Source organism: Sphaeramia orbicularis, chromosome 1 (assembly GCF_902148855.1).
Source record: "Sphaeramia orbicularis chromosome 1, fSphaOr1.1, whole genome shotgun sequence".
In the NCBI taxonomy this organism is placed as follows: domain Eukaryota; kingdom Metazoa; phylum Chordata; class Actinopteri; order Kurtiformes; family Apogonidae; genus Sphaeramia; species Sphaeramia orbicularis.
The window spans coordinates 39,716,286-39,742,074 of NC_043957.1; the positions used below are offsets into that span (position 1 = coordinate 39,716,286).

Sequence of the window (25,789 nt, forward strand, 5' to 3'; positions counted from 1 at the left end):
AGATAAGCCCCACCGTGTGAAAGGCTGCTCTGGTCCTAAAGGAACCAGAAGGAGCTGCAGTTGTGCAATGTGTTCACTGTGGTACTAATGCAAAAAATGTGCGCAAGTAGAAATGTGCAAAAATAGAAATGATTTTTTTTTTTTTTTTTTTTTTGCTTATAGGATATACTGTAGGAGCATGGCAGTCTTTGTGCACCATAAGACCCCCCACTCCACCCCACCCCCACCGCACATACACACACCTCCCCTCGGTGAAATGTATGGAAGCACTGCGGCAGACTGCGTGTATTCGCTGGCTGCATGGCTGCCTGGCTCAGCGTTCAAAGGCAGAGCGGAAGATAGGAGGAGGGGAATGACTACACCAAGAGAGTAGGAGGAGGAGGGAGAGAGGACAATTTCCTTTCTGTGACACACGCTACAAGAACACACCGGGAAAACGGAGAGGAAAGAAAATATAATAGGCGAGAAGCAGAAGGAAAAGACCGCAGCTCCTCCGTTTGCTTCTTGTTTTTTTTTATAGGAGGGAGGAATAGAAGCGTCTTTTCTTTAGTATCGGACTAACATGGGGGAAGGCGACAGCTCCTGACGAGGATTGACTTTGAGTGAACCTCTGCTCTGTGGTACAAGTCTGGCTAATATACAGGCAGGAAAAAGGCGACAGGGAAGACATGTTGAGGGGCTTTTCGTCTTGAGGTTGCGGTAGGATGTTGATGTTGTGCTCTTAAAACACACGGCTCTCGTAGGAAAAAAAAAGAGGGCAAATGGAAATTGGGCGGTAGACTGTGTTCAGGAGCTATTGTTTTGATCGGTGTTCATTTAATTAGTTTGTTATGATCTGAAATCCCCTAGGCCTCTTAGGCAGCCCTGCAGTAAATAAACACACGGTCAGCAAACCGGGGCTGCAAATGAACCTGACTGCATTTGTTTAGGTTATTTATCCGACATAGGCTGGATTATATTCACAGTTTAGGAGCGACTTGTTTGTTTGTCTAAGTCGCTGTTTTCTTATTTAATTGCTCAACCAGGGATCCCAAACATTTCCATATACATCAACTCTGAAAGGATCCTGCAGAGGCCCAGCTGAAAACACAAAAGGCTGTTTGGTGTTAGAATAAACCCTTTGGATCTGCACACTGGACCATCTTCCAGGGTCTATCTGTCTAAGCTCTTCAACACCATAGCTGTGTAGTCTTCTCAGTTTAGTAGCAGGCAGGGGCCCAAACGAAGATTTTTAAATGTTAATGTCGACCGACGTTGCATCCATCATGCTGCCTGTACCCCGGGGTCTGATGGACCGGGATAGAGAGCTGGACACCATGGCCGGGGTGCACCCCAACCCCGGCGGTGCTCCTGCCGCTGTCCGGGGTATGAAGCGCGGAGACCCGGAGCCGGACGGCCAGGCTGCGGCCGCTCTGGTGGACTCGGCCGGGGCTGAATGCAAACGCCCCCGGATCGACGGCACCGGGGGGATCGGAGACGTTGGTCAGGTGAGGAGGGTCTCTTTTGTCCAAATACAGTAATGCAGGCACGACTTTATCTGCAGCACAAGGGGGTTTGAGGGGGGATTTTGCAGCCTGGTGGCATCTCTTATGAACACATTCTGTTTATTTTAGATTGTATTGTGTGCACATTATTGTCTTTATGTGGTGATCATTGACGCAGGGGGGGGTGAGAAAGTTGCAGCTGCAGAGTAAGGGGCCTGTCTAAATAATAATGATAATAATAATAATGATAATAACTGTATTTATATAGCACCTTTAAAAACCAAGTTTACAAAGTGCTTTGACAGATAAAGCAGAAGGGCACAACAGCAGGATACAAGGATATAGGAAATATCACCACATTTTTCTGAGCAATCCTGTACATTGTTAAAAAAAAAAAAAAAAAAAAAAACTATTGCAGAATTCTTTGTAGGAATGTAATCAATGGGTCATTAGGCTGTAGCATCTACACTGCAGCTCACACAGTTAGTTCAAGTTTATAGCTGAGCAGGAACGTGGTATAAACTTGGAATGCAATCATCCTGTTGTATGAAATCTCTCCAAAGAACGTCGTCTGTTTTATGAATCTTAGTACAAGTAAGCCCAGAGCGAGACCCTCTGGCAGAGGGTGGAGAATGTAAACATACATGACCTTTATTATGCAGAAACCCCCTTTTCCATGTGGCCTAATAGTGAGGACCACCTTTGTTTTAAAATGGAAATTGATGCAAGTGTCTGCTTATTTGATCTTTGAGGAGGAGTAAACAAAGATTTTTTCATTTTTATAGAAGAGGGGGATGGTTTGGAGGGGGGCAGTCAGTCCCAAAGTTAATCTAATTCAACTTATTGTTAATTTGTTGCTTTTAAAGACATGGTTTCACCAAAATTCAGTCTCTTATTTGCCTGGGTCAGCAAATGGGATTCACTTTCTTAACCTACTTTCTTCCCCATCAGCAGAAATTACCTTGTAGTTTTCATCCCTCAGTGGTCCTAAATTAGTCAAATATTTCTTAACAGAGCATTACAGGAGCTAGGAGGATGCTCTGGACATCATTATGGTATATTATATAGGGAGAAAAGCTTCACTGAAGGACTGAAAGCTATTTCTTTGCTGTTGAAAGCGCCAGTAATGGAGGTGAAGTGGCCTCTTTGCTCCTGTTTGGAAAACTAAATGACTGGCGTTTACATCGTCATGCTGTCCGTGCGTGCTGACAGACAGGCTTAGGAACGTAATGCACTTAAAAACGGATGTGAGTAGAGGAGTGTGTGCGTCTGTGTGTCAGAGTGGAGCACAGATCAATAGCTGCAGCCTCTAAAATGTATTGAACGTGAGCTGGCTGGACAGTCCGGAAATGAGTGGGAGAGATGCCCCCCTCCCTCGCTCTCTATGTTGGTGCAGGAACAGATTTGCCCTATCACTGGCAGTAAAGAGGCTTTGTTTCCAGCTAATGGGATCACATCTCATACTGGAGGGGGCATTATAACCACACTGATCCCTGAGATCCTTATCTAAGGCAGAGGATTTATACAACACATGCACGCAGACACACTACCACTGAGAAAGATCAAAATCAAGTCATTTGTCTGTTTTGACTGTAGAAAATAATCTCACTGGGAGTCTGTTTGTAATAGCACTATACATGATCAAACCAGTCAATACCACGATTATTGTTTGATCTTTCAGCTTTAAAGTTTGACTTTTGGTTCTGAGTGAAAGTCAAGAAATCCCACTGCTATTTGTGGCTTAAACTGTCTTTATGATCAGAACATGACCAACACAGACTGACCACTAATGATTAAAAGAAAAATTACATCACGTTATATGTTAGTAAAGCAAATCATCAAACCACTGAAACATATTGGGTTTTATTCTGAAATATAAACAAAATTAACATTTTAGGCAAGAAAAATTCATTCACATTGTGACAGTGATATTTAATCCTGTGGTGTATACCTCACAAAAACATTAACCTTCCAGTCCCTGTGTGTGTCTATAAAACACTGGAGCATTTTAATTCTCCTAACTTGGTCACACTATTTATATTATTACAGTAAATTGGACTGAGTGACGTCAATAATTCCCACTTTTAAAATTGGAGCACTTAACTTTCCAAGAAACAACAATAAAAATGCTCTCTTCACTCCCGTAAAGCAAATCCACAGAGGATGGAAAATATTACCACAAATTAAATCCTGCTTCTGCAAAATAGTCTAGGTTATGATTATTTCCCACTTCCATTCTTGTGTTTTTTTCCCTCTATTTTTAATCCTTTTTTTTGTGTTTTTTTTTTTTTTTTGTTGACATCATGGCACATGTTGAACTGTGACCTGTAGATGAAGCAGTTGCAAAGGGGTGTGGTTGTGATGTGGAGCAATCCATTTGCACTGCTCCTGTCCAATAATGAGAACTTTCCCACTTGGCCATTGACGCTGCTGTTTTTCTCATTAGTGGGTTAGATGTGATGTCATTGCAGTGCGGGGGAGGAAAGGCTCTGTCAAGGCAGATCAGTAAAGTTTTAGTAAGCAGCAATGCATGTAGAAATCAGCACAGCATGCAGTACACGAGTGAATGCTCAGATAACGCAGGCAAATAAAGGAAAAAGCTGAGTGCATCCAACAGTATGAGTTCAAATGTTCACTGCTGTTCATAGAAATGAGCTGTTTAGCGCTCACTCTGACCCCCTGGAGCTGACACTGTGCTCGTACAACGCTATAGATTTTAAACGAATACCAGCTCTTTTCCATCCTCATGAACAAGAGTGCTCACAGAAAAAAAACAAAACAAAAAAACACACACACACATTATCAGTGCAGCCGGGGAAGTCCTGCATTTTTCAAGATGACGGGGGGATTTATAATGACATTCTGCGTCTCCAGTCCGGGTTAGGGTTTGGGAAACGTTAAGAGGTGGTTGTCTGCTTCAATATCCATTCGGCGTGCTGCTGAGCGGCCCATGTTTTGTTGTCACTCTGTGTAGGAACCGGGGCTCTCTCTAACCTAATAAGGTCTTGCTTTGGGTGACAGCACTGAGGACAAATGACTTGGCTAGGACATTAATGTAGGTGGATCACCCCTCTGTATTTTCATCGCAGCCACAGCACTGAAATAGAATGAAAATGTCAGCAAGAAAAATGTACTCTTGCTGTGAGTTGAGAATATTTATTTAGTTTTTGGGACCCTGTTTTTTTTTTTTTTTCCTTAGTGATAAATCGCAGGCAGAGCTCTGTTGACTGAATTATGTTTGAGAGAGGCGTGCAGGTCTGGTGGCTATGCTCTGAGGCCGGCTTAATGTGCTGTTATCACCACATATCAATTTCACTAAAGTTGCTCATTACACGGACAGTAATAGTGGCGTCAATGGCACATATTAAAATACTAAATATTTTCTAAATAATTAGACTTTATAATATGTGATATTTTCTTTTAGTTAGACCTAAACATGTACATTCAAGTATACGTTATGTACAGTTTATATAATATGTATCAGTGCGGCGTTTACATGTCCTGAAAACATTTACTTTGGGCTTGGTTGTTATTTTTCACTATTTTCTCTCATTTTTTTCTTTCACAAAACAATTTTCAAATGCATAAACGGTATGCTCGATTCACATAACATTGCTCACTGTAATGTGAAACAATTGTCATCATTACATAATTTGACCGGCAGCCTTCACTGTTTCTCTGTCCTCTGCTGCATGTTTTCATGGCTCAGCTGCAATTATTTTTTCTTTATAAAATGATAATTATTATCTAAATGTTTTACAAGTTCTCGTTCCAGAAAACAGGGCATCAACATTTTTCCCAGAAGTGTCAGGCTCTTTTTTTCCATTACAATCATGTAGCAGTAAAAATAATGATGTAGAATGACTAATCATGATGGGTAATTATGCTGTGCAGTCACTTATTAAACCTCTGCAATCAGACCTAAAACAAATGGAATGAATTTGATTTGGAAACTGGAGCTTTTATCTGATGACTATCAGTGCAGTGGACATGTTGATTATGTTGCATGTGATTTGTTTTGCTGATACTGAGAGAAATTAGGCTTTTTTTTTTTTATTGCCAGAAGTGCCACAGCAGCTTCCAAAACGCACTTTGACTTGAGCCAGCAGCTCCTTGAAAAAGCATGTATAGGTTTACTGTGGAAAGTCAGAGGGATGTGAAGGATACGGAGGGAAAATAAACTTCAGATCGCCTGGCTGACTGTTCGCAGGCTTAGCACATAAGTGCTCAGTGGATGAAATGGATTCGCATCCTCCTGAGTGTATGGAGTGCCCTGCTTTGCAGTTAGGTAGGATGACTGTCAGAGCAACGAAATGTAGTTCCTAATCTCCTCAAAAGAGCAGCAGTCCCAAGGCACGATAGGAATAGACACGATGAGTCTTGTGACTAAATTAGACATCGCACACACAAAACAATCACACACACACTTAACACCACCTGTAGTTTTTGCAGAGTATGGGCAGGGATCACGGAGGGATCACATAAGCACTGTGAAAAGACTGACGGAGGACAAACTTAGAGCATCTGAGCTAACGGAGCTGCTTCCACCCTGAGTAATCGAATAGAGACCTGTCATTTTAGTGAAAGTTCATAATTAATTGTCATGCAAATCTAGGATCATGTTGTTTCTGTAGATGTATGTATATTGGTTGTTGGTTGCAGCTATTAGAGATCCTAATAAACAAAAAAAATTAAAATAATAATAAAATAAATGCAAATTATTGGGATTAATGGTTTAATTGGCTTTTGTTACTTTTATGCCTCTAGTAACAGTTCTAACAACCTTATAGTTTAGACATACTATATCTGTAGGAATAATCAAATAGAAAAATGTATTGGCATTGACCACAAAAATTCCATTTGCCTTTGAACACAGCAGATTTGACAAATGAATATGCAAAGCCTGTAATTGAAATAAAGTAGGGTAATTAATCACTGATGTTGACAAAGGCAGTGCAGCAAAATGAGACTTAAATAGAGTGCCAGATAAATCTCAAACGGTGGAAAACGTGGAAATAGTAACATATAATTTGTTTTTATGCAGGTGGATGTTGAGTTATTACAATTATGAAAAATAGTGATAATTATGAGAATAATGTGACAAATGTAATTATTTGTTCATTTGTCTTAAAAAAAAATATGACACTTGCCTCATTATGTGATATTTAATATTTTGTTGAGTAAAGGCTTGTAGTCATAAGAATTGAATGCATCAAATAATTATCATGTAATAGGCTGATTAATCAATAATGTAAATACAACATATATCATTGGATTAATTTGTTTTCTCTATCAGAGCTGCTCCTGTTCCTCCCTACCTCTTTGAGCTCGTCTGTCCCCCCCCCCCCCCCCCCCCTTGGCCATCTGTTGACTTCAAGTCATTTTGTTAATTTCTCCTGATTGCTCACCCGGTCTTCCCCTGCACTCCCTTCTCTTGTTTTAAAACCACCCTCAGCCTCCAAAAATCATCTCCACCCCCAGAAAACAATACGACGTGGTTCGTTTGCCATTGCCAAAAAAGCCCAAATTGGGTTGAGTCATGACTATCGCTGCGATAAGTAGAAAATGTTTTTTGCTTCTTATGTAAGTGGCCTGTGAGAGTGAGGCTGATAGACACTCGTCCCCCTCTCATTCCTCCCTGTTCCTTAAGGAAATTAAGCACATGACTCCGCTCATGTATGAGTCATTGTCTTTGCTCCCTTCGTCTCTTTTCGTTTTACCCCGTCCATTTGCTGTTATATTTCCAGCTCTGCTTTCTCCTCTCGCTCATATGAATTCCAGATGTTTCCAGATGTGTGCGTTTCAACCACACCTCCTCTCTCCACTCACATTTAGTGTCCCACCCCCCATAAATCTCCTTTTGTCTTCTTTTTGTTTTTTATATTGTGTTCTAATCGTTTTCCCTTTCCTCGGGAACAGGCTCTGTACCGTCAGTGTGCTGCATTTAGAGTTCAGCCTGGCTGTAAACTCAGGTTTATACTTTATTCATGTTATTCAAGCCTCTAAGAGGTGATTCATTATTTAGAGCTTTTGCCTCCCAAAGCCAGTTCACTAAGTACATTTTTGGCTCTGAGATAGACTCACATAAGTTGTATTTTTCAATCAAGAAGACACTTCCTTTTCCCCTGATCAAGCCTCTCACATTTGGAACCTTGTGCTTAGTTTTTAGTGAAATGGCCCCATGGGGTTCAGAGTTAGATGGCTACAGTATTAATCAGGCGAACTCAAGCTGTGAAGCGCGCAGAGCAAAGTGTTCCCCCTGGGGACAGAGCAGACGAGGGACATTGGTTCCAGATGAAAGGAAGATCGGGAGGGGGGAGCGCAGAAAAGAGGGAGGAGCAGGGTTGTTTTCTAATCTAGTGATATGAAGCCAGAGACAGGCAAATCTGTTTTCTCCTTATCAAAGTGTGTTGTAATTGCTGTAAAAAGCTTCTTTTTTAATGGAATATATTAGCATAAGACCCAGAACACTGTGTAATATTTACAAGTAAAGCGAGTTACAACCTATTTTAAAGGGGAGGGAAATAATTATTGTTTAATATCTGGCTCCAAACAAAATGATTTTTCCTTTAATTTTGTGTTGTTGTAATTACTCATCAGATGTTTAATGCATCGGTCTTTGCCAGTACACTAAGAGGAATGTGTTGGAGATTGCATCAGGGCTCATGATGCCATTTCATACCAATAGGCTTCATGCTCACTGACACTCCTGACCTATTTGTGATTTAAGAGCTGTGGTGACACTCGTACTTTCTCCCAGTCTTTTCATCTCCTGCTCGCATGATCTCACTCACTCGCCCCCGTTATCACGTCTTTACAAGTAGACAAAGGATGTGCTGGGTGGAAAAACTCCGGAGGAGATTGACTTGTGAGATAACAGGAGTGTGTCACTGAGGGAGTTAATTTGATAAGGAGTCACTAATGCCACGGAACTGTAAAGTCAAATACAGTCATGGGTGGGGGTTTAAAACTATAAAGAAAGACTGAAACTGTACTCTTGAAGGTTTATTTAAGATGTTCATACATTTGTTCTCTTTTTCAGAACAACGACCCTTTGACCCTTGGTTACCATGGCTACGCATCTCATAGTCAGGTAAGCAGAATGTCTCATCTCGTACAAATGTAAAAATCCATGTTTTTTTGTAACAACCTTTCACCATATCCTCCAACAGTTTGTACCTTTCTGGATACAGCTTTCATAGAGCATTAATACGGCTCAGTGAAGCTCTTTAAACCACAAGGTGGGGGTGTAGATTATAATTTATCAGGCATGTAGCAAAAGACTCTACACTCCTCACTCTTCCAATCTCCACTTGCTGCTTTCAACAGTCATCCATATTAAATCTAACTTACTGCTTCTTTTAGCACTGTTAAGACTAGAAATGTGCAACTACACACTCATACAAATGGGGGGAAAAGTATGCTGCATACTGTGTATGTAACCATGTGTGTCTGCTAGCCTACAATGTGTTTACTTGTGTTTGTGTTAGCCTGCTGATTGTGCTAATAGACAGTTCAGTTTGTGTGGTTAATCCTTAGATCATCCTCCATTCATCCACTCATCCCCTCATGCTCTACCCATAATCTCCTCATCCCTTGCACTCGATCCGATGCCCAACAACCTCTGACTGCTTATCTGCACTTTATCTGTCTTAAGCCTTTACTTGTGCACTCTCATTCACAGCAGTATGAATTTTTTTATTTGTTTAGTGGTTATTGCAGAAGCCTGGAAGCCAATTAGCCACTCTTCATTTCACTGCTGAGTCTAAAGATGATCAAGCTTTGAACTGTTTCCTTCCTAATGATAGGTCTTGGGGAATAATCATAAAGGCTGTGGGAATAATCTCTTGTTGGGATGTAAAGAAGTAAGTCAAGGTCTCTGCTCCAGGGAGTCTGAGGTGTAAACTGGCTTCTGACCAGGACAAGGGAAAAAAAAAAATGGTAGAGAGGAAGAAAACAATGCCGGGCAGCGGAGGCTCCCTCAACACTGAGGCGCTAAACTGTCAACAGCAGTGTGAGAATGATGTGATCAAAGGCTCCTGAAAGGAAGAGCCCACAGAGCTGCAGAAACCTGATGTGTGAAGAGAAACAGGAGACAGGCACTTTTCAAACCAGGAAAACGGTAATAAGTTTACTGGCTTCATGTGGTTACTAAATGCCCCCTAATAGCCTTATTCAAGTGCAGCAGCAGGAGCGAGATACGCTGGACAATATTTTACATTTCAAGCTTTAATTAGTGACCATGATTTGCACAAGGGATCCTCGCCTGCATTTCACACTGACTAATTAAGCAAATAGCAAATCAATAATTAAATAAGTTATGATATTTCGAGCATCCTGTTTTGGCCCACGCTCTGAGGAGAGATATTAGATTTATCTGAATGTTGATACTAATCTAGGATCACCTCTGAGGCCTTGTATTTTTTATTTTTCTGTGTGTGAACAATTGAAATATAGAAAAATGCATTGCAGTGAAGCTTTTGAAAGGGCAACAAGGGCTGCAATTCTCCCCTCCTTGTGCAATCTGCGAGTCTAATCCAATTATGTTTCTAATGATATTGCTTCCCATTTTGATTCTTATTATGGCTGAAATATTTTCAGAAATGGCCTTTTGATGTGTTTGCGTTCTTTAATTAGCTCTCTGATAATTGGACATGCAATTGTATATATTACTAGTCATTTTCCACCTTTGCTGTTCGAAATTTAAGTTGCGTAATTAAGTTAAATGGCTTTTTGCATGCGAAGCAAAATGTGAATGACACTGGATTGAGTATTAATTATAAGGGGCTGGATCTTACTGCTTTGATAAAATAACAAGAAAAAAATGGCTCTGCTGGAATAGATGCATAAGTTATTTTGTTCGAGTTTGCTGCCCCCAGTGGGCAAGTGAGTGTCAGTTTTGATCAGAGCCAATAATACAACTTCTCATTGTAAGTGATGCTGTTCACACTTGAGCGGTGATTAAAAAGGTCAAAAATAGTTGCTGTGACTTTTACAGAAATGAGCTTTCTTGTGGTTAAACAAGATCCTCACATGTAAAGGATCGGCACCTTTATGTAACAAGGTGAGCGTCTGGAAGGGGCTTGTAAGACAGAGAGTGAAAGTTTTCGCTTTCTCTCCCAGTGGTGCCAGCAGCCCCAGTTAACTCACCTACATGAAGAAAGAGAACAGAAGGAGAGAGAGAGGAGGAGGAGGAAGAGGAGGAGGAGGAGGAGGGACTGCGACATGAGAGAGGGAAGCAGATGGGAGGGGAAAGTTTGCAGGTGTGACAGAGGCAGAGAAGGAGGGGGGGAGGCATCGGCCTATCTGGGTGAGAGAGGAGGAGGACCGGAGAAGAGACAGAAGAGATGAGCAGGCAAGGGCACAGCAGCAAAACAGAAGGCTGGGGGTAGAGGAAAACGAAGGAGCGAGTGGGAGAGGGAAAGAAAAGAGTGAGTGGGAGACAGAGACGTGGAGACAGAGAGAGAAGGGGGAAGAAAAGAAAGCAAGTGAGCAAGAGAGAGAGAGAGAGAGTGACAGGGACAGAGGCCAGCAGAGGAGGAGGGAGGAGGAGGAGGAGGAGGCGGGGAGGGGGGCGATTGGCAGGGCAGACAGAGCGAGCGGGGGCAGAGAGAGGGAGATTTTGAATCTGAGAGACAGACAAGAGAGACTGAGCTGGTGAGGTGACACAGGCTCGGAGAGAGGGAGTGAGAGAGTGAGCGAGCGAGCGAGGCAGCGTGAGAAGAGGAGAGAGGAGAGACGACAGTTTGAGTTGTTGCACAGAATACGATGATGGGACTCTACTATCCTTCCGTGGTGTCGGTGAGTGTTTATCTTCATATCTTTTCATATCCTCCGCTGTGTACGCGTCTGTTGTATCTCTGTGCCAAGGCTCGGGCCGTACTGTACATGTAACAGCATCAGAGCGGACAGGACTGTCATTGAGCATGAAATGTTAATTAACTACGAACAGATGAGGACTCTACTTGACCCCTTTAGTAGAGTGGTCCAGTCAGGGCATTTCAGACTCTTGGTAAGACTCAGCCCAGTTGCTGTAAGCGACGTAAACACTGAGACTACTGTAGTAGGAATAGATGACAGCAAGATACAGGAGTGAGATTTTATCGCTCCTCTAATGATTCGCTATGGTGATATGCACGAGCGGGAATGTATTGTACGCTGTTGTTGTTGTGGCATCTGTTCTCCTGCCCTGAGCTACTAGTGCACGCAATATGAACATCAGAGCTTCCACTGCCAGAAACTGCTCTACCATGTATTATGTATGCTTAGAAGAATCTATGTGAACATACAGTACAGCATGTTTGTGTGGATGTAGGAGGTTAGTGTGCTGTGTCTGCATTAAACTAATTTCTGAGGCAAACGAGTGGAAACAGTGAAGGGAGAGGGGGAAGGCGAGGTAAGTTTAAAAAAAAAAAAAGTCTTTCTTCTTTATTGCCCCTGCAGCTGTCTCTGTACATCGCTCAAGCCTGTGAGCGAAAGGGACAGGTGTCCGCAGAACAGTTGTCTCCGTCTTTTTTTTCTTTCTCTCTTTCTCTTCCTGCCTTCTGCATCTCCTCTATTCAGCTAACACCTCCTCACTGTAATTTCTGTGTCACACATTTCACAACACACAGAGGCTCAAGCACACAGTGGGCTGCAAAGTTGGTGCATGAAGTGTCACGTTCATATCATTACATTTCATTTGCTGTGAGTCAGGCTGTATGTGTGTGTTTCTTCCTGTCTCCGCTCACGTGTGTCCGCCTTCCTTTCAGCTGCACCTTGGATTCTTGCTCTCTTTACTATTTGACCTCTTTTCTCCCTCCTCTTGCTCTCCCTGGGGCCCTGGCAGCTGTTATCTCAATGTTTTCCTTTAAGAGCCCCTGGAAGAGGGGGATGGGTTTGAGGAGGGATAAAGGGGGAGAATGGTTACAGGAGACTGGAAATTGATTTTTGTTTTTAAAGGTGACGGGACATCCTCACTCAGCGACCAGGGAAGCCCAGGAAGCTGAAATTATGCAGAGTTGAGGCAAGATGAAAGAGATGGATAACCAGAGATCAACATGGAGAAGTACTCTGATGAGGCGATATTGTAGGTCAACTGGAGAGAGCTATTTGGCTCTGTGACGCAATTTCAGGCTGTAAAGCTGACTTTGCAGTTTCGTGTGTCTAAGTGTTCAGGGTTGCTTTATGATTAGACCGGAGAGGAAATGTGACAGGGGTAATTTATTAGCTCTTTTATGGTGTTACTTTATGCAGTTTTTCTTGGCTTTTACTGAGAGAGTTAGAAGTGGGAGAGAATGTGCGAAAGACTAAAATGTTTTCTCAAGCCCCACCTAAGCATGTGCCCCCAGGCAAGGGAGAGACGCCTACCTGCCGCAAAACTCTACACACACACACACACACACACACACACACACACACACACACACACACACACACACACACACACACCGCCATGCTTTCATAAACTGTAAATAGGTTGTGAGGATTCAACCCCCTTCGCCCTCCTTCTCTTCCTCCTCCTCCTGCACCTTCCACCCCCTCCGATCATGTTATTGATTCTGTGCAGGGTTAACAATAATGGTCGTTAGATGATCCCAATGAGCTGTGTTACCGTGGCAACTTGCATGAGTCATTCATTTGTACAGATTGTTAGACGGTTCGAGGGGTGCAGCCGAAGTGCGATGGGAGAGCCCTAAACACCTTTTGCACCGTACATCTATAAAGAAGAAATGATAGTTGTGAAATTGCTCAAACCTCAAGTTGCCGTAGCGATTATGCCTCCTTAGCTGCCATTTGCATCTATAATGGCTCTAAAAGCACTAGCTGTGAGGCATCTGCTTGCCTCTTTTAAAAGAATCTGCCTCTGAAATAGATACGGATTGCCCTCGTTGATGGTATGTTTGACCGTGACAACATCCTATGGCTGGTTTGTGTACATTTCTAAGCCACAGTACACTAGTAAATACGTGTTGAATTATCATAGAAGGCCTCCACGGCTCCAAAACAAGAATAACTCGTTCCATGGTCATGCCTAAAGGTGTGTCAACACTGGGTAAATACATGTCTGTTTCTGAGTTTGTGTGTTCAGCTGCACATATGTTTGTCATTTTTAATGAGAAATAAGCGCAGACAAAAAATTTCATCAACCCTTTTGTTTTGGTGTGTTTACATTTAATAACATTTTACAGTGGAGCTCAAGGGAACTGTAATAGATCTAATGCAGAGATGACAGGGATGATTTGTATACTGTTGGCCCATGCATGTGTGTATCTGGTACACATGTATGAGGAAAAGGAGTCACCCAGAATGGCGTGCGAGGAAGGGGAATCATACATGAAAGCCCTACAAGGATAAGGATGGGGGTGGACTGGGAGGGTTTTGTTTGACAAGCAGACATGTTACCCTATAAGGAGATGGAGAAGCATGTGGGAGGAGGAGCCTGGGCACCACTGATATCCTGTTGCTATGAAGCAAATGGGCTTGATTGGCATTTATGGAGGCGGGACATATGCGAGGGTCCCGTCTGGATTTTATGAAGCGTAAAAAAGAGAAGCACACAGCAGAGAGAGAGTGGGAGGAAAGGGAGAACAGCAGCAAGAGGAGCGGAGAAGAGCATGAGGGGGAGGAGGAAGAGTGATGGAGAAGGAGGGGTTGACGTAGGATGGAATAATTTAACAAGAGGGTGTCTCCTGGCTCATCGGTATGCCACAAACGGCATCGTAAACGTTTCTACAGCTGTTTGCAGCTTGGACAATGCAGCACTGAGTCAAAAGCCAAGATCTGAACTCCCCATAACTTACCCAGTTAATATGATTATTGAGCCAAAATGTGAGCTGCTGCTAACGGCATGAATCACATTTTCCTTCATCAAGTTTGTTGAATTAGGCTATAGACTAATGGCTCTAGGCCAGAGAAAGTACTAAGATCCTGAAATGTCATTATTCATGTGAAATGACCCAGTGTTGCCCTAGTTAGCTCTTAGCCATGTTTCTCTCCTCCGCTCTGTCTCTTGTAGCGTAGTGAGACTGCTGCAGATGAGCACATTTTATAACATGCCTCCTCAGACACACTTGCTGCTGCTAACTGACCCGAAAGTAAGCGAGCTACAGCTACCACTCTGAGTCACTGGCTTTGCCTGGCCAACGCATACACTTACACAACCCTTTAACGCCTAACGCCCTAACACCAGGGGAGTGCATGCACAAACAAACATACTCAGACATGTACACAACCCAAACGTACACAGACCTGAGTGTTGGCACAAATGCACAACTTACAGTTTGTTTACAGGGCTGCATTTCCCTTCAAATTGACCAAGAAGTCCCTCCCTGTACATCTTTTTGTTTCCCCCCCCCCCTCTTTCATCCTGCTATCTATGTGCATTTATTCATTGGATGCTTTTATCTTGAGCAAATCACAAAGGCCACTAGCAGTCTGCGAAAAGGCCCATAACTTGACAGTAAAAAGCAGCACGCAAAGTAAGCGCACACTATTTTTGTAGATACCACAATGTCGACTGGGTTTCAGGTGGAGAGACGACTGTTGAGTCGCTGTTAAAATGGATCTGCTCTGAAAAGGCCAATCGTCTAACACAAATAAAAGGTTGTTTTTGGCTTGTATTCCCGCTTCTATTTTGGTCTGGCAGAAGGAGCAGCAACAGCCGGGGTTGTCCATTCTCCTGCGAGTCTGTAGTCTGGTTTTTGTATAAACAACTACAATCATAAGTGACAAAAATATGATCTAGCAGTATAGAGGGAAATAATGGACATTGTTGCGGCAAAGGCAGCAAAACCAACTTGGACAGTATTTAAGTCTGTCCTTCTGGCCTAGTTGCATCAGAAGTTGTCGAGTCCGCGATTGAGTCACTGTAGTCAAGTGAGTCATTAATGCTGGGAACACTGCAACTGTGATGAATAGTCATATTTTAATGCATAGTGGGAGGGTAGATTCCCAAACTGTTCCTACTCTAACAAATGTGTACATATATTGTGTAGACTGTGTTCCATCCTACTTTTACAGTGCTTATTTTGGAGCAAATAACTTGCATGACATAATGGCTTGATATTGTATAGAAAAAGGTTTGTTAGTATAATGTTGGTTGCATGAAGCTGTTTTAGACATTACTTCTTACAAAAATCTATAGAAAAATGTGCCCTGTTGCCTTTAAATGTGTCCTATCCCCTCCTCAATGCTGTATTTCTCATTTTTGCACTTGACCCAGGCAGAGAGATCAACTTTCCCTTTCTAGAAAACCCCCAGTGTGAGTCTGGTTTCTGTGTTTCTGTTTGTCATCTGGGTTAGCTATTACCTGTTGACCTAAAATGACTTGCTCCACCTGCTATCGGTTTCACCCCTGCAAATACAGGTAATGTAGGGTGTGCTAATGCAAGCTGAGGTCACACAGTGTGCCATTTAGCATATTATGTATTTTGTCTCCCATAGTTAAGAGCCTGTCCCCTCTCCTTGTTTTCCTCTTGTCTGAATTAGGCAGATATAATGAATTCAAGAGGATTGCAGCTCATGTTCACATTATTACCATTAGTGATGTAACAGAGGGTTTTCTTAGATAAGAGATGAGAAATATTCAGTGCATATTCACAGTTTTCAGGTCTATTTTTAAGCTTTTGGTTTTGGCAACGTTTATCTCAACATAAAACAGGAGATACTATTAACAGAAAGAAATAAAAGCCATATCTGAGATCATTGTTTGCTGCAGACTAAGAGTTGTTTATGTTGAAAAGTAGCCATTACCTGAAAATTTGCAGACCTACATACATTTCCATACGTATTGGTCTTATATAATGGAAACCATTACGGTGTGTGTTACAGTCTGTGCTCATTTTAAGTGAATCATTTTTTAGGAACAATAGTACTGTAAGATGAAGGAATAGCTGCATAAAACGAGTCGAGGACATGAGAGATGTTATCACTTAGAAAATTCTTGATTTGGACGCTTGTGGGTAAGATTGGAAGCGGTTCATACAGCTGCAGGGTTTTGATGAGCAGACACAGCTGCTTGCTGATAATGTGAAGTTAAACTTGGACACAGTGGTCAGTAATCTGGCAACTGTTTTGCTGCAGCGCCAGTGGAGAAGAGGACACTGTAGATGGAGAACGTGGTTACTATTCTGGCTGAGGTGGAGAGTCTTTACCTGGCAGGAAAGCAGCACAAGCAGCGTGAGCCGGGGTTTAGGTACAAAAAAGAAAAGGATGGGTGCAGTGAAGAGGGTGGCTGCACAGTTTGGTATCAGGCTACACTGTCAAGATTAATGAGAAACTATGGTATGTTATCACAAGGTAATGAGGGAGATGGTGTAAGTATGGTGTTATTTCCCTGGTGGAAAACTGCAACTATAAGCAGTCGTGCAACAATAAGCCGGAGTCACAGTGAAGGTTTCTTTCGTATTATTATTTTCTGTGTTCTTATATAAACAGGAGAAAAGCTTTTAATTGAACGTATAAGTGTAGAAGGGTGTCTAATGATGATAGCCGGTTGATAATGTTCGAGTGTGATCAAGCTGCAGATATCCCTGGACCTTTTTTTTTATTAGATCTATTAGTTCATTTGACTGAGGTTTGACTGATAACATTGCAATTAACTTATACACAGTACATATATTACATATGTAAATACTGTATAGCATGTTATAATTTAAAGTGGAGCTGCACAATTAATAGCAGTCACAATGTCAGCCTGTGCAATCATGTAATCACAAAGACTGCAATTTAAAGGTCCAGTGTGTATTTAGTGAGTCAGTGACACTGAGCAGAGAGGGGTACTGGGTAAAATGTGAAAAATGAAAGCAGATTTAATTTTTTGTGTTGTATTTTGTACATTTAAGATGGAAAAAATACACAACCCAAGACATGTACTTTGCTTTATAACCAATTAAGTCCACTCAAAATGCAATAATAAATTGCAGTGTTGTTGACAGTAATCGCACTGACCTTCTCACCAAGTTGTACAGCCATCATTCAAATGTGGTTCTGTGTAACGAATATATAAAAGAAGAGAAGAGCACAATTCAAGCCTATACTTGTTAAATAAATAAATAATTCTTGGTTCCTTCAGTCTTGTTTTTTTTGTTTCAAAGTCGACCGGCACATGGCCGACTTGAAATGTCACATTTGATAACAAAATATTTTAGCAGCTGTGAAAATTAAACTGACCATTTAAACAGTTTAATAAAAGAAGTCCCAGCTCTTTAAGTATGTGTATTGTCTTAGCTGTCTTTCTAGTACCTGGTCTTTTTTTAGTCTCACAAATAAAATGCACTTTTTTTTTTTTTACTCTGGTGTACACGTTGTTAACACATGACGAAGTCCCCCCTCATTTTGTCTGAGCAGCTGGAGCCGCTCTCATGTCACAATATCGATATGATCCATGTCGGCCGCATGCATCCCCCTGTTCAGTCACAGAGTGAAGGGGCACGGTTACTGTGTCACAGGTGTGATGCCGAGAAAGGTCAAAAGCTGAGAGACAGATGGTATAAACACACACACACACACACTCCCACACACTTTTAACACTCCCAAAGGGACAGAGATCTATTGTGCAACTCAGATGGGCATCGCTGCAGCCTGTCACTCACACACAAACACAAAACGTCAGTGTAGCCAAGCAGATGTCTAGTAAGCGTGAAGCCTTATTAGAGGTTATATCATTTTAATGGAGAAATACGAGTGAAATGTTACTTTCACTAATGAATCATTATTACCGCCTGCTTCTTCTAGTGCCGCCACATTATTAAACTTCTCACTACTACTAATGACAATTAGGTAGAAAATGATAATGATAATAATGATAATTAGCGTAAGGAGAAGAACCAGAAAAAGGCAATGGAGCTGAACAAAAACAAAGGAAGACACAGGAAGTTTGTGTAGGCATATGCTGTAATTGATTTGCTCTGCAATGCATTTATTAGGGAGTTTATAAAAAGACCTGAATGATGGTGATGGTCAGTTTATCTTTACTGTAATGGCCGTAGCTCTTCCATCAGTCATCACCTTTTATCGTCCATCCTCCCTTTTCTCTCTCATCCCTGCCGTCTCCCTCTGCTCGCTGTTACCATTTAGGGTATCCATGCCCTACTGCCAACAGCAAGGAATGTGTGTGTGTGTGTGTATGTGTGCGTTGTGTTATTGCTTGTGTCATGTTTGCGCTCCACCATGTGTTTCTGGGAGCCTGTATTGTTCTCCTACGCGTTTATAACTTAAGTATTTTCTGGGGTAATAATGTGCACGAAACACTTGGGCAGGCTTCCTTACTAACAGTTGGTCTTTGTGAGCGTGTAGGTGTGTGGGTGTTTGCGTGTCAAAGGTGGTTTGTGCGCAGAGGCGTTTGTGAGTGTATATGCGGGCGTTCGACACTCACTATTGTACAACATTGTGAGCATGGAGGCATCTGACCCTCAATAATAGATGTGGCTGCAGTGAATATTTAATGGGTGGGGGGTGTAGATAGATCCACACTTTGACACACACACATACATGGGGAAATGGAAATATAATATCCTCGCTGGTATGACTTTTAGACCAAGGCTCTTGGGAAAGTGGTCTATGTGTGGTTGGGTGATGCTCTCTGTAAAAGATACTGTGGAATTTAGCCAGACAGCTACTTAGCTTTCACTCCCATCTTCCAACAGGGCTCTCAGGATAGTGCTGGCGGACAGGAGGGACTCGTACCCCCACCCTTCTCTGCGTTTCCTCCACCTCCACCGCCGCCCCCCCAGAACGGCCTGACCCTGGATTACGGGGGCAGTCTGTATGCAGCGGGGGCAGTCCAAGGCCCCGTGGAAGCCGGCGGAGCGGCGAACAGCGCCGCCAACGCCGCCAACAGCCTCAGTGCCCAAGTGAGTGCCAGGATCTTCCTCTGTGCAGCCCACATCAGGTCTTTTTGCTCTGAGAGAGGGCACAAGTGTGAAAATGTGGAGGAAAATGTGTGATAGAGTAAATAAAGTCACAGGGATGACTGATCTGAGTTTTTCCCTTGGTACCAATTATAATACTTAGACACTGAGTACTGTCCAGTGATTAAAATCATTGCTCTGTGAGTGCTGGCTAATGCGAAGGTGGTGTTTGTGTACCAGTAATCTTTTTCTGGTTTAGATTTTTAGAGTTGCTTCCATTAAAGTTCAACAGTATAATTCAAGCCATTTAGTGAATGTGATCTAAAGCATTTCTGCCATTTGTTATGTTTCATATCTGATCAAATGAATTAATTAAAAATGCTTTCACACTAGTGCAGCTGCCACTTTGTCTACACTACACTCTGGTGATGACCAATCAGTATGAATTTATTTTTACTGTATTTACTTTAACTTCATGGACCTACTTTGTGTATTTATGTACTTAAATTTCAAGTTAACAGTGAAAGCAATGTTGCTCTGCACTTTGTTGGATAGTAAGTTTATTTGAAGAAGTTCTTTTATATTTAAACTTGCTTAAAAGCATTTGGAGTTTTAATGAATTTTGACACAGTTTTAATCCAAATTTGCAGTGTATCAGAATCTGTCTTGGCTGTTCTCATTGTTCAAGTGTTGATCTTGTCAATTTTTGATCCTTATGGAGCACCACATTGTGACTCAGTAATGTCTGTTTTATAGTCTGATCTTTTATTTTTTCTCTTATGTTTCACAAAAGGATAAACATGAGAAAATCACTGTGTGAACACACCTTTAACTCCAAGTTTACATAAAGGAGGTGGTTAGCTGGTTACCACACCTTACTACACAGGTGATAACCATTCCCTCCGTTTAACATTACACTTAAAAAAAAAAAAAAAAGTAGATAAGAAATAAGACTGCACCCCATATGAATGAATTATTTGTTTGTGTTGTCAGTAAAAATTATCTCAAGAACTCAACCACATTCTAAAAGTAAAAATATATTCATAGATGTAGATATGGCTCACTATGTGTTTCATTGATTATTAATAATGGATTTCTGTGTGATCTGTTGGAAAAAGACAAATCTGACTTGAGTTAAATTAAACTCATTAGACTTAATTAGTTATGCTTCTGGAAACATTTTGGTTTCTTTGTCTAATGTACTAAAATGTTAAGCTAAAAAAAAAAAAAAAACGCCCACTAAACCTTTGTAAAAGCTCCAAAAACAAAAAAATAAACAGAAATATTATGACACAAAAATGTATGCAACCACAGAGGTTTAAACAGTAAAAGCTTCAAAATGACCCCTTATATATGACTCGCCCATCAGGTATTTTTTTCCACTCTTCTCATCTCTCTTGTGACTCTCCCTGTCTCTCTTTCCATTTTGTCCCAACAGTCAGATGGCTCCTCCCAGATTGACGTCCAGTCAGGGGTCGGCTCAGGAGGAGGAGGTGGAGGAGGGACCGCTGGGGATGATTCAGACGCCAAGGGGACCCCCAAACGCCTCCATGTTTCTAACATCCCCTTCCGCTTCCGAGACCCTGACCTACGGCAGATGTTTGGGGTGTGTAGGCTGGAATATTTCTTGTTTTCACAGCCATGTGGTTTTCACATATAAATATCTCCTAAAAGTACTTCAGGATTGAAAACATGCAGTTTGTAAAAGCATAATGACTCATTGCTGCAGCCAGGGACACCAGCATGTTGACCTAATTTATTTTTACTTTTATTTTTAGCATAACATTTCCTACTATCCTCAACATATTCGAAATAAAACAAGGCGATATCACTTGCAGCTGAGAAAGTATGGCTTGGAATGCCAACTTTTAGACATGTTATTTAAAGTCAGGTGTAAAAATCTGGCCTTATGCAGGACTGTTACATAAGGGGAATGTTTTCTTAAATGTGGTGCAGAGAAAAGAACAGAAGCAGGGAAGATATGGTGGAAGAAAAGACTAGCAGTGCTGGCTCAGTGCCAGTTCATCATGGTTGAACAGTGCTGACACCCCGTGGCAAAATACAGCACATGACTACTTGTTCAGTTTCTCTTTTTTTCTTTTTTCTTTTTCAGCAATTTGGCAAAATCCTTGATGTTGAGATCATTTTCAATGAGCGAGGATCCAAGGTAGGACACTGGAACAGCTTTTAATGTCTAATACCTCGAATTGTCTTTTTAAATTTTTTATTTTTTTTTTTTACTACAAATGGCTCAGTGAAGGCTTACCAGCTGTTTTCTCCCCTCTGGTTTTCCTCTATATCCCCATCTCCTCTCCTCTCTTTGCAGGGCTTTGGTTTTGTAACGTTTGAGACGAGTGCGGATGCAGAAAGAGCCAGAGAGAAGCTTCACGGAACATTGGTGGAAGGCCGTAAAATTGAGGTAACTCACCACCCTCGCCCCTCCCCCCTTTGTTTTTAAACAGTGACCATTTTCTCCTCTGTTTTCCCTTCATGTCCGACAATGAGAATGAGTTGGTTCTGGTTGTTTCTGCCCCAGAGAAGGTTTCCGGATGGCTGTATGTGTTCGACTCTAACCCCTCTGGCTTCACTATGGCATGGTGCAGTGGTGCTGCACATATAGACGTTTCTTCAGATGGCACTTCCTCTTGATGTTTATGCTGTTGTTGTTCTTGTTGTTGATGTTGTGGGCTTTTCATTGCACCTTGATCTTTTTAGCTGTGTGGTTTGCAAAGCATGCTGGGTGGAGTGGCTACACAACAGGCATGGCCGGTGCGGCGTCACTATGACACAGTTGTGGACAAAATATATATCCGCTTCCGTCACAGCATGTAGGATCTTTTTGTTTTTGTTTTTCCTGCACCTTTTCCATCACCATCATCACTTCTTCCATGATCATGATGAGTGGCCTATTTTGGTTTATGGTTGTGTTTTTTGCGACTGGACGGCCAGCCTTTTTGTTACTTTATGAAAAAAAAGTGCTTGCTGGCATCTGTAAGAGGCTACTGTATGTTGCATGGATGGAGCTCTAGATGAGATGTTGTCTTGGAGTTTTTACTCTTTCACTTATTATTCCACGGGTGCTTCTGGGTAGCAGTCTTTATGTTTGATGTGTTATGAGACTGATGCATGATGGGGCATTTTCAGGGGCAGTTTTTTGGAATGAGACTGCAGCAAGAAGTGTGGTGTCATTTCTGATGCTTCAAAAAAAAAAAAAAGCTGACTGTTTAATTTCACATATGCGAGATGAATGGAAAACAATGTATTGTTTACACACACACTTGCATCCACCACTCCTGAAAAAGAACACCAGATCTCATGGAAGTGCATTTTGTTGTGACATCTTTTTTAATTTGTCGGCATGAGCTCGGATTTCAGTTGCAAATGGCCTTCGAGATCAAATATGCCATGCTTTCGCCATTTGCTCTGGCTCTGCTTTTATGTTTTCTCTCCTCTGCATGGTATCGAATGTCCTGCACTCTTCTCTGTCTGTGTGTGTGGGTGTGCTGAAAAATAAATATGGAGGGCGGAGAGAGAATGAGGTGAAGAGAATGCAATAGATAGCTGTCAGTCCCTCTCCTTTCCTTTTTGTTTTGTGATTATTTTGGTTTTCCTTCATCTCTCTCCACTCTTCTTCACCAGGCCAGTCTGTCTGTCTTTCCCAGTTCGTACCCCATATGCACCTGCATTTATTCTCTTCTGTCCATCCCTTCCCCATATCTCCGTACACCTCCTTGTTCTGTGATATAGTCAGGTAGCATAAACATTATGTTTGTTTTGAGAGGTTATTTTGTCAGTTAATTGAGAATAAATTGGGAAATAACGGGTAGTTTCCCTTCACAGTAAGATTCCAACTTTTTGACATTTTCTGTTTCCATTTTTTGCTCCTGTATCAACATTTATGATGATATGTAGTGGGTTTTAATCAGCAGAGGATAGACTGTTGGCTGAGGCTTGTAGGTGATTGTTGACACGTGACTTGTTACATCACTTCCTCTCTACCACAGGGTGGGGGTTGCTTTTCATTACCTCGTTTTTTTCTGTTTTTTGTTTTGTTTATTTTGTTCTTTTTTTTTGGTTCATCATTTCTTTCTTACATATATTTTTCTCTATTTCCCTGATGATTTTTGTATGTTGTTGTTGTTGTCAGTCTCCACGGTAACTGCTCGCGTGTCCTCACGCCGTTTCCCTGGCAACGGTAAGTTGTGTACACATGGCATCATCTTTGAATGACCCCTCCCCCCCACCCCATCCGTCCAAATGAAATAAAATGCACCCAACACCCAAATGAAGGACTCCTTTACTGAAGGGAGCTTGATTAATTGATTTAATTGATTGACAGAACCTGATTGGCTAATCCTGTGATTGATTGGGGAGGTGGTGAATGAAATGATTACGAGATTAGCCATTGATCGCATGGCATTATTAAGGCCACTTGTATAACTGAATGTACTGCATCTATCTGCAAGTGCAACAACTATGACTACCACTTCTTATGCATTCATTCCAATCACCTCTCTAACTGCATTAAGCATTTAATTCCAGAGCTGTATCCTGCATGGTTTACTCTCTTTCTCGTCATGTGTATGACGTCATATAGTACTATGTCATCTCTCTATGTCATGTGTCAGCCAATAGCTGCATTTTCGCACCTTAGTGGGACAGCATGTTGAAGCATGAGTGCTATGTTAGCTTTACTGGAGAGAGGATAATAGTTGTCTGTATATAATGGTGTACTATAGTGCTTGATTACCACTCTCTGTGCCACTCTGTAGACTGCAGACAGTTGTAGAGGTATGGCTGTTTAGACTTAACATTTCACCAAAGATACAAATAGGGTGTGCCCCAGAGAGTATTCCAGTCTATTCTGCTTCAAAGAAAATCAACTCTTCTTGTGTCTTCTTAATAGAAACACTTTTCTTCAGAGATTTTCTTTCTTCTAAAAGTGAAAAAATGCTGGGAGCAAATCAGTTGTAGACCCCAGCAAAGCAAACCTAAACCTTTGTGACACAGATTAAATAACGATAGCTTTTCTTCATTATACTTTCTTTCCAAGAGGTGTCCTTGTTTTACTTTTTGATCAGTTTCTGGATGGTGTGTGTTGGTGGTTGTGTGCTTCGAGGTCTCTCTGGTGTGTGTGACACTGATCTGAAATGCCTGGCAGTGTTTCACAACCATGGTTTGATTTGATTTGAATTTTGTTTTATTTGAGGAATGATATTTGCATCCCCCATCCTCTCTGTCTTTATCTTTAGACTTTTCTCTCTCTGTATTCGTTCTTGCTCCATTCATCACTTCTCCATTGTTGCTCATGTTCAGTTAGATCCAATGTAGGCAAACGGTCAGATGTATTTTGTACGTGTGTGCCGCATCTTGTTGTTTGTAGAATTGCACATTTGGATGGATTGTTCACTCTCTCTGTCTCTCTCTTTTCTCCACATCATGTATGTGTTTTTCTGTGTCTTTCCATGTGGACTGGCTCCTTCTCCTGCATCCCTGTATATTTCTATCTTTTCTCTGTCATTCTCTCTTCCCTTCCCTTACTTCTTTTTTCTGTATGATGTGTATTTGATTGGGAGGGCTGCCTACCTTTTTTGATTGGTCTCTTGCTGCATCTGATGCTTGCTGATTGGCTAGTTTTGCTCACCTCTGGTGATGTGATGCGCTCTTGATTGGCTGCGTGTAATTTGTGTATGAACTCTTCAATTGATGTTTTTTTGCATTGTCTTGAACTGATGAAACTGCTGCTTAATTCACCTTCTTTTCCCTCCTTTTTTGAAGGTAGCAATATAATGGTCTTGGATTTCTTTTTGAATGCATTTGTTCTGAAATTATTTTTTCTTTTTTCTGTGTGCCAATGGTTGCATTGTTTGTGTGCAAAACTGCCTGACTACTCACCAGGATCCTTGTTTTCAATGTCTTTCTCCTTCAAAAGAAGCGCATGCATCAAATACCATCGCTGCTCATCAACAGAATTAACGTCTGTCATAAGTAAAAACTGTTTAATGTGTAACGGCAACACACACTTAAATCCACAAGTTAAACATGTGCAGGGTGTCTCCCCTATTTGTCAGTGATTATATGCACAACACATCCTTGATGTAACTAGACTTCCCGTATTTACTTATCAACACAGTAGGGTCCAGTTTGTCTCTGACCACCTTCTCTGATATTCAGGTCAATAACGCCACAGCCAGAGTGATGACGAACAAGAAGATGACCACACCATACTCTAATGGAGAGGGTCTCGCCACTCTCCCATATGGTAAACCTACACTTATTATTTTAGATGTTTTTTTTTATTATTAATTTATCTCTCTGTAATACTTGGAATAACTGATGTTTATAATGTGAGACTAATATGCGTGTACCTGGCCCTTCTGACCTAATGAGTACCTTTTTTTTAAAATCCTCTTATAGCACACAGGTATTTGTTGTAGGTTAAAACAGAAATGTTGGAAATGGAGTGCTTCCTGG

The 25,789-nt window shown here is 41.6% G+C and overlaps 1 protein-coding gene across 4 annotated transcripts in view; it reads left to right on the forward strand.

The window, feature by feature from the left end:
- Positions 1-265: 265 nt before the first annotated feature.
- Positions 266-25,789, forward strand: part of rbfox2 (RNA binding fox-1 homolog 2) — a 35,028-nt gene continuing 9,504 nt past the window's right edge. Inside the window, exons 1-7 of one of the 4 annotated variants that reach the window (XR_003936683.1) lie at positions 266-1,487; positions 8,527-8,577; positions 19,112-19,318; positions 20,754-20,921; positions 21,429-21,482; positions 21,642-21,734; positions 25,490-25,577. Coding sequence is in view for 3 of the 4 variants with exons in the window: in XM_030148002.1 (XP_030003862.1) it covers positions 1,236-1,487; positions 8,527-8,577; positions 19,112-19,318; positions 20,754-20,921; positions 21,429-21,482; positions 21,642-21,734; positions 25,490-25,577 (913 nt within the window). In the remaining variant the exon portion in view is untranslated. Of the gene's footprint in view, positions 1,488-8,526; positions 8,578-11,098; positions 11,286-19,111; positions 19,319-20,753; positions 20,922-21,428; positions 21,483-21,641; positions 21,735-25,489; positions 25,578-25,789 lie in introns of those variants that run through there. The other 3 variants (XM_030148002.1, XM_030147993.1, XM_030148013.1) reach the window with 3 other exon arrangements.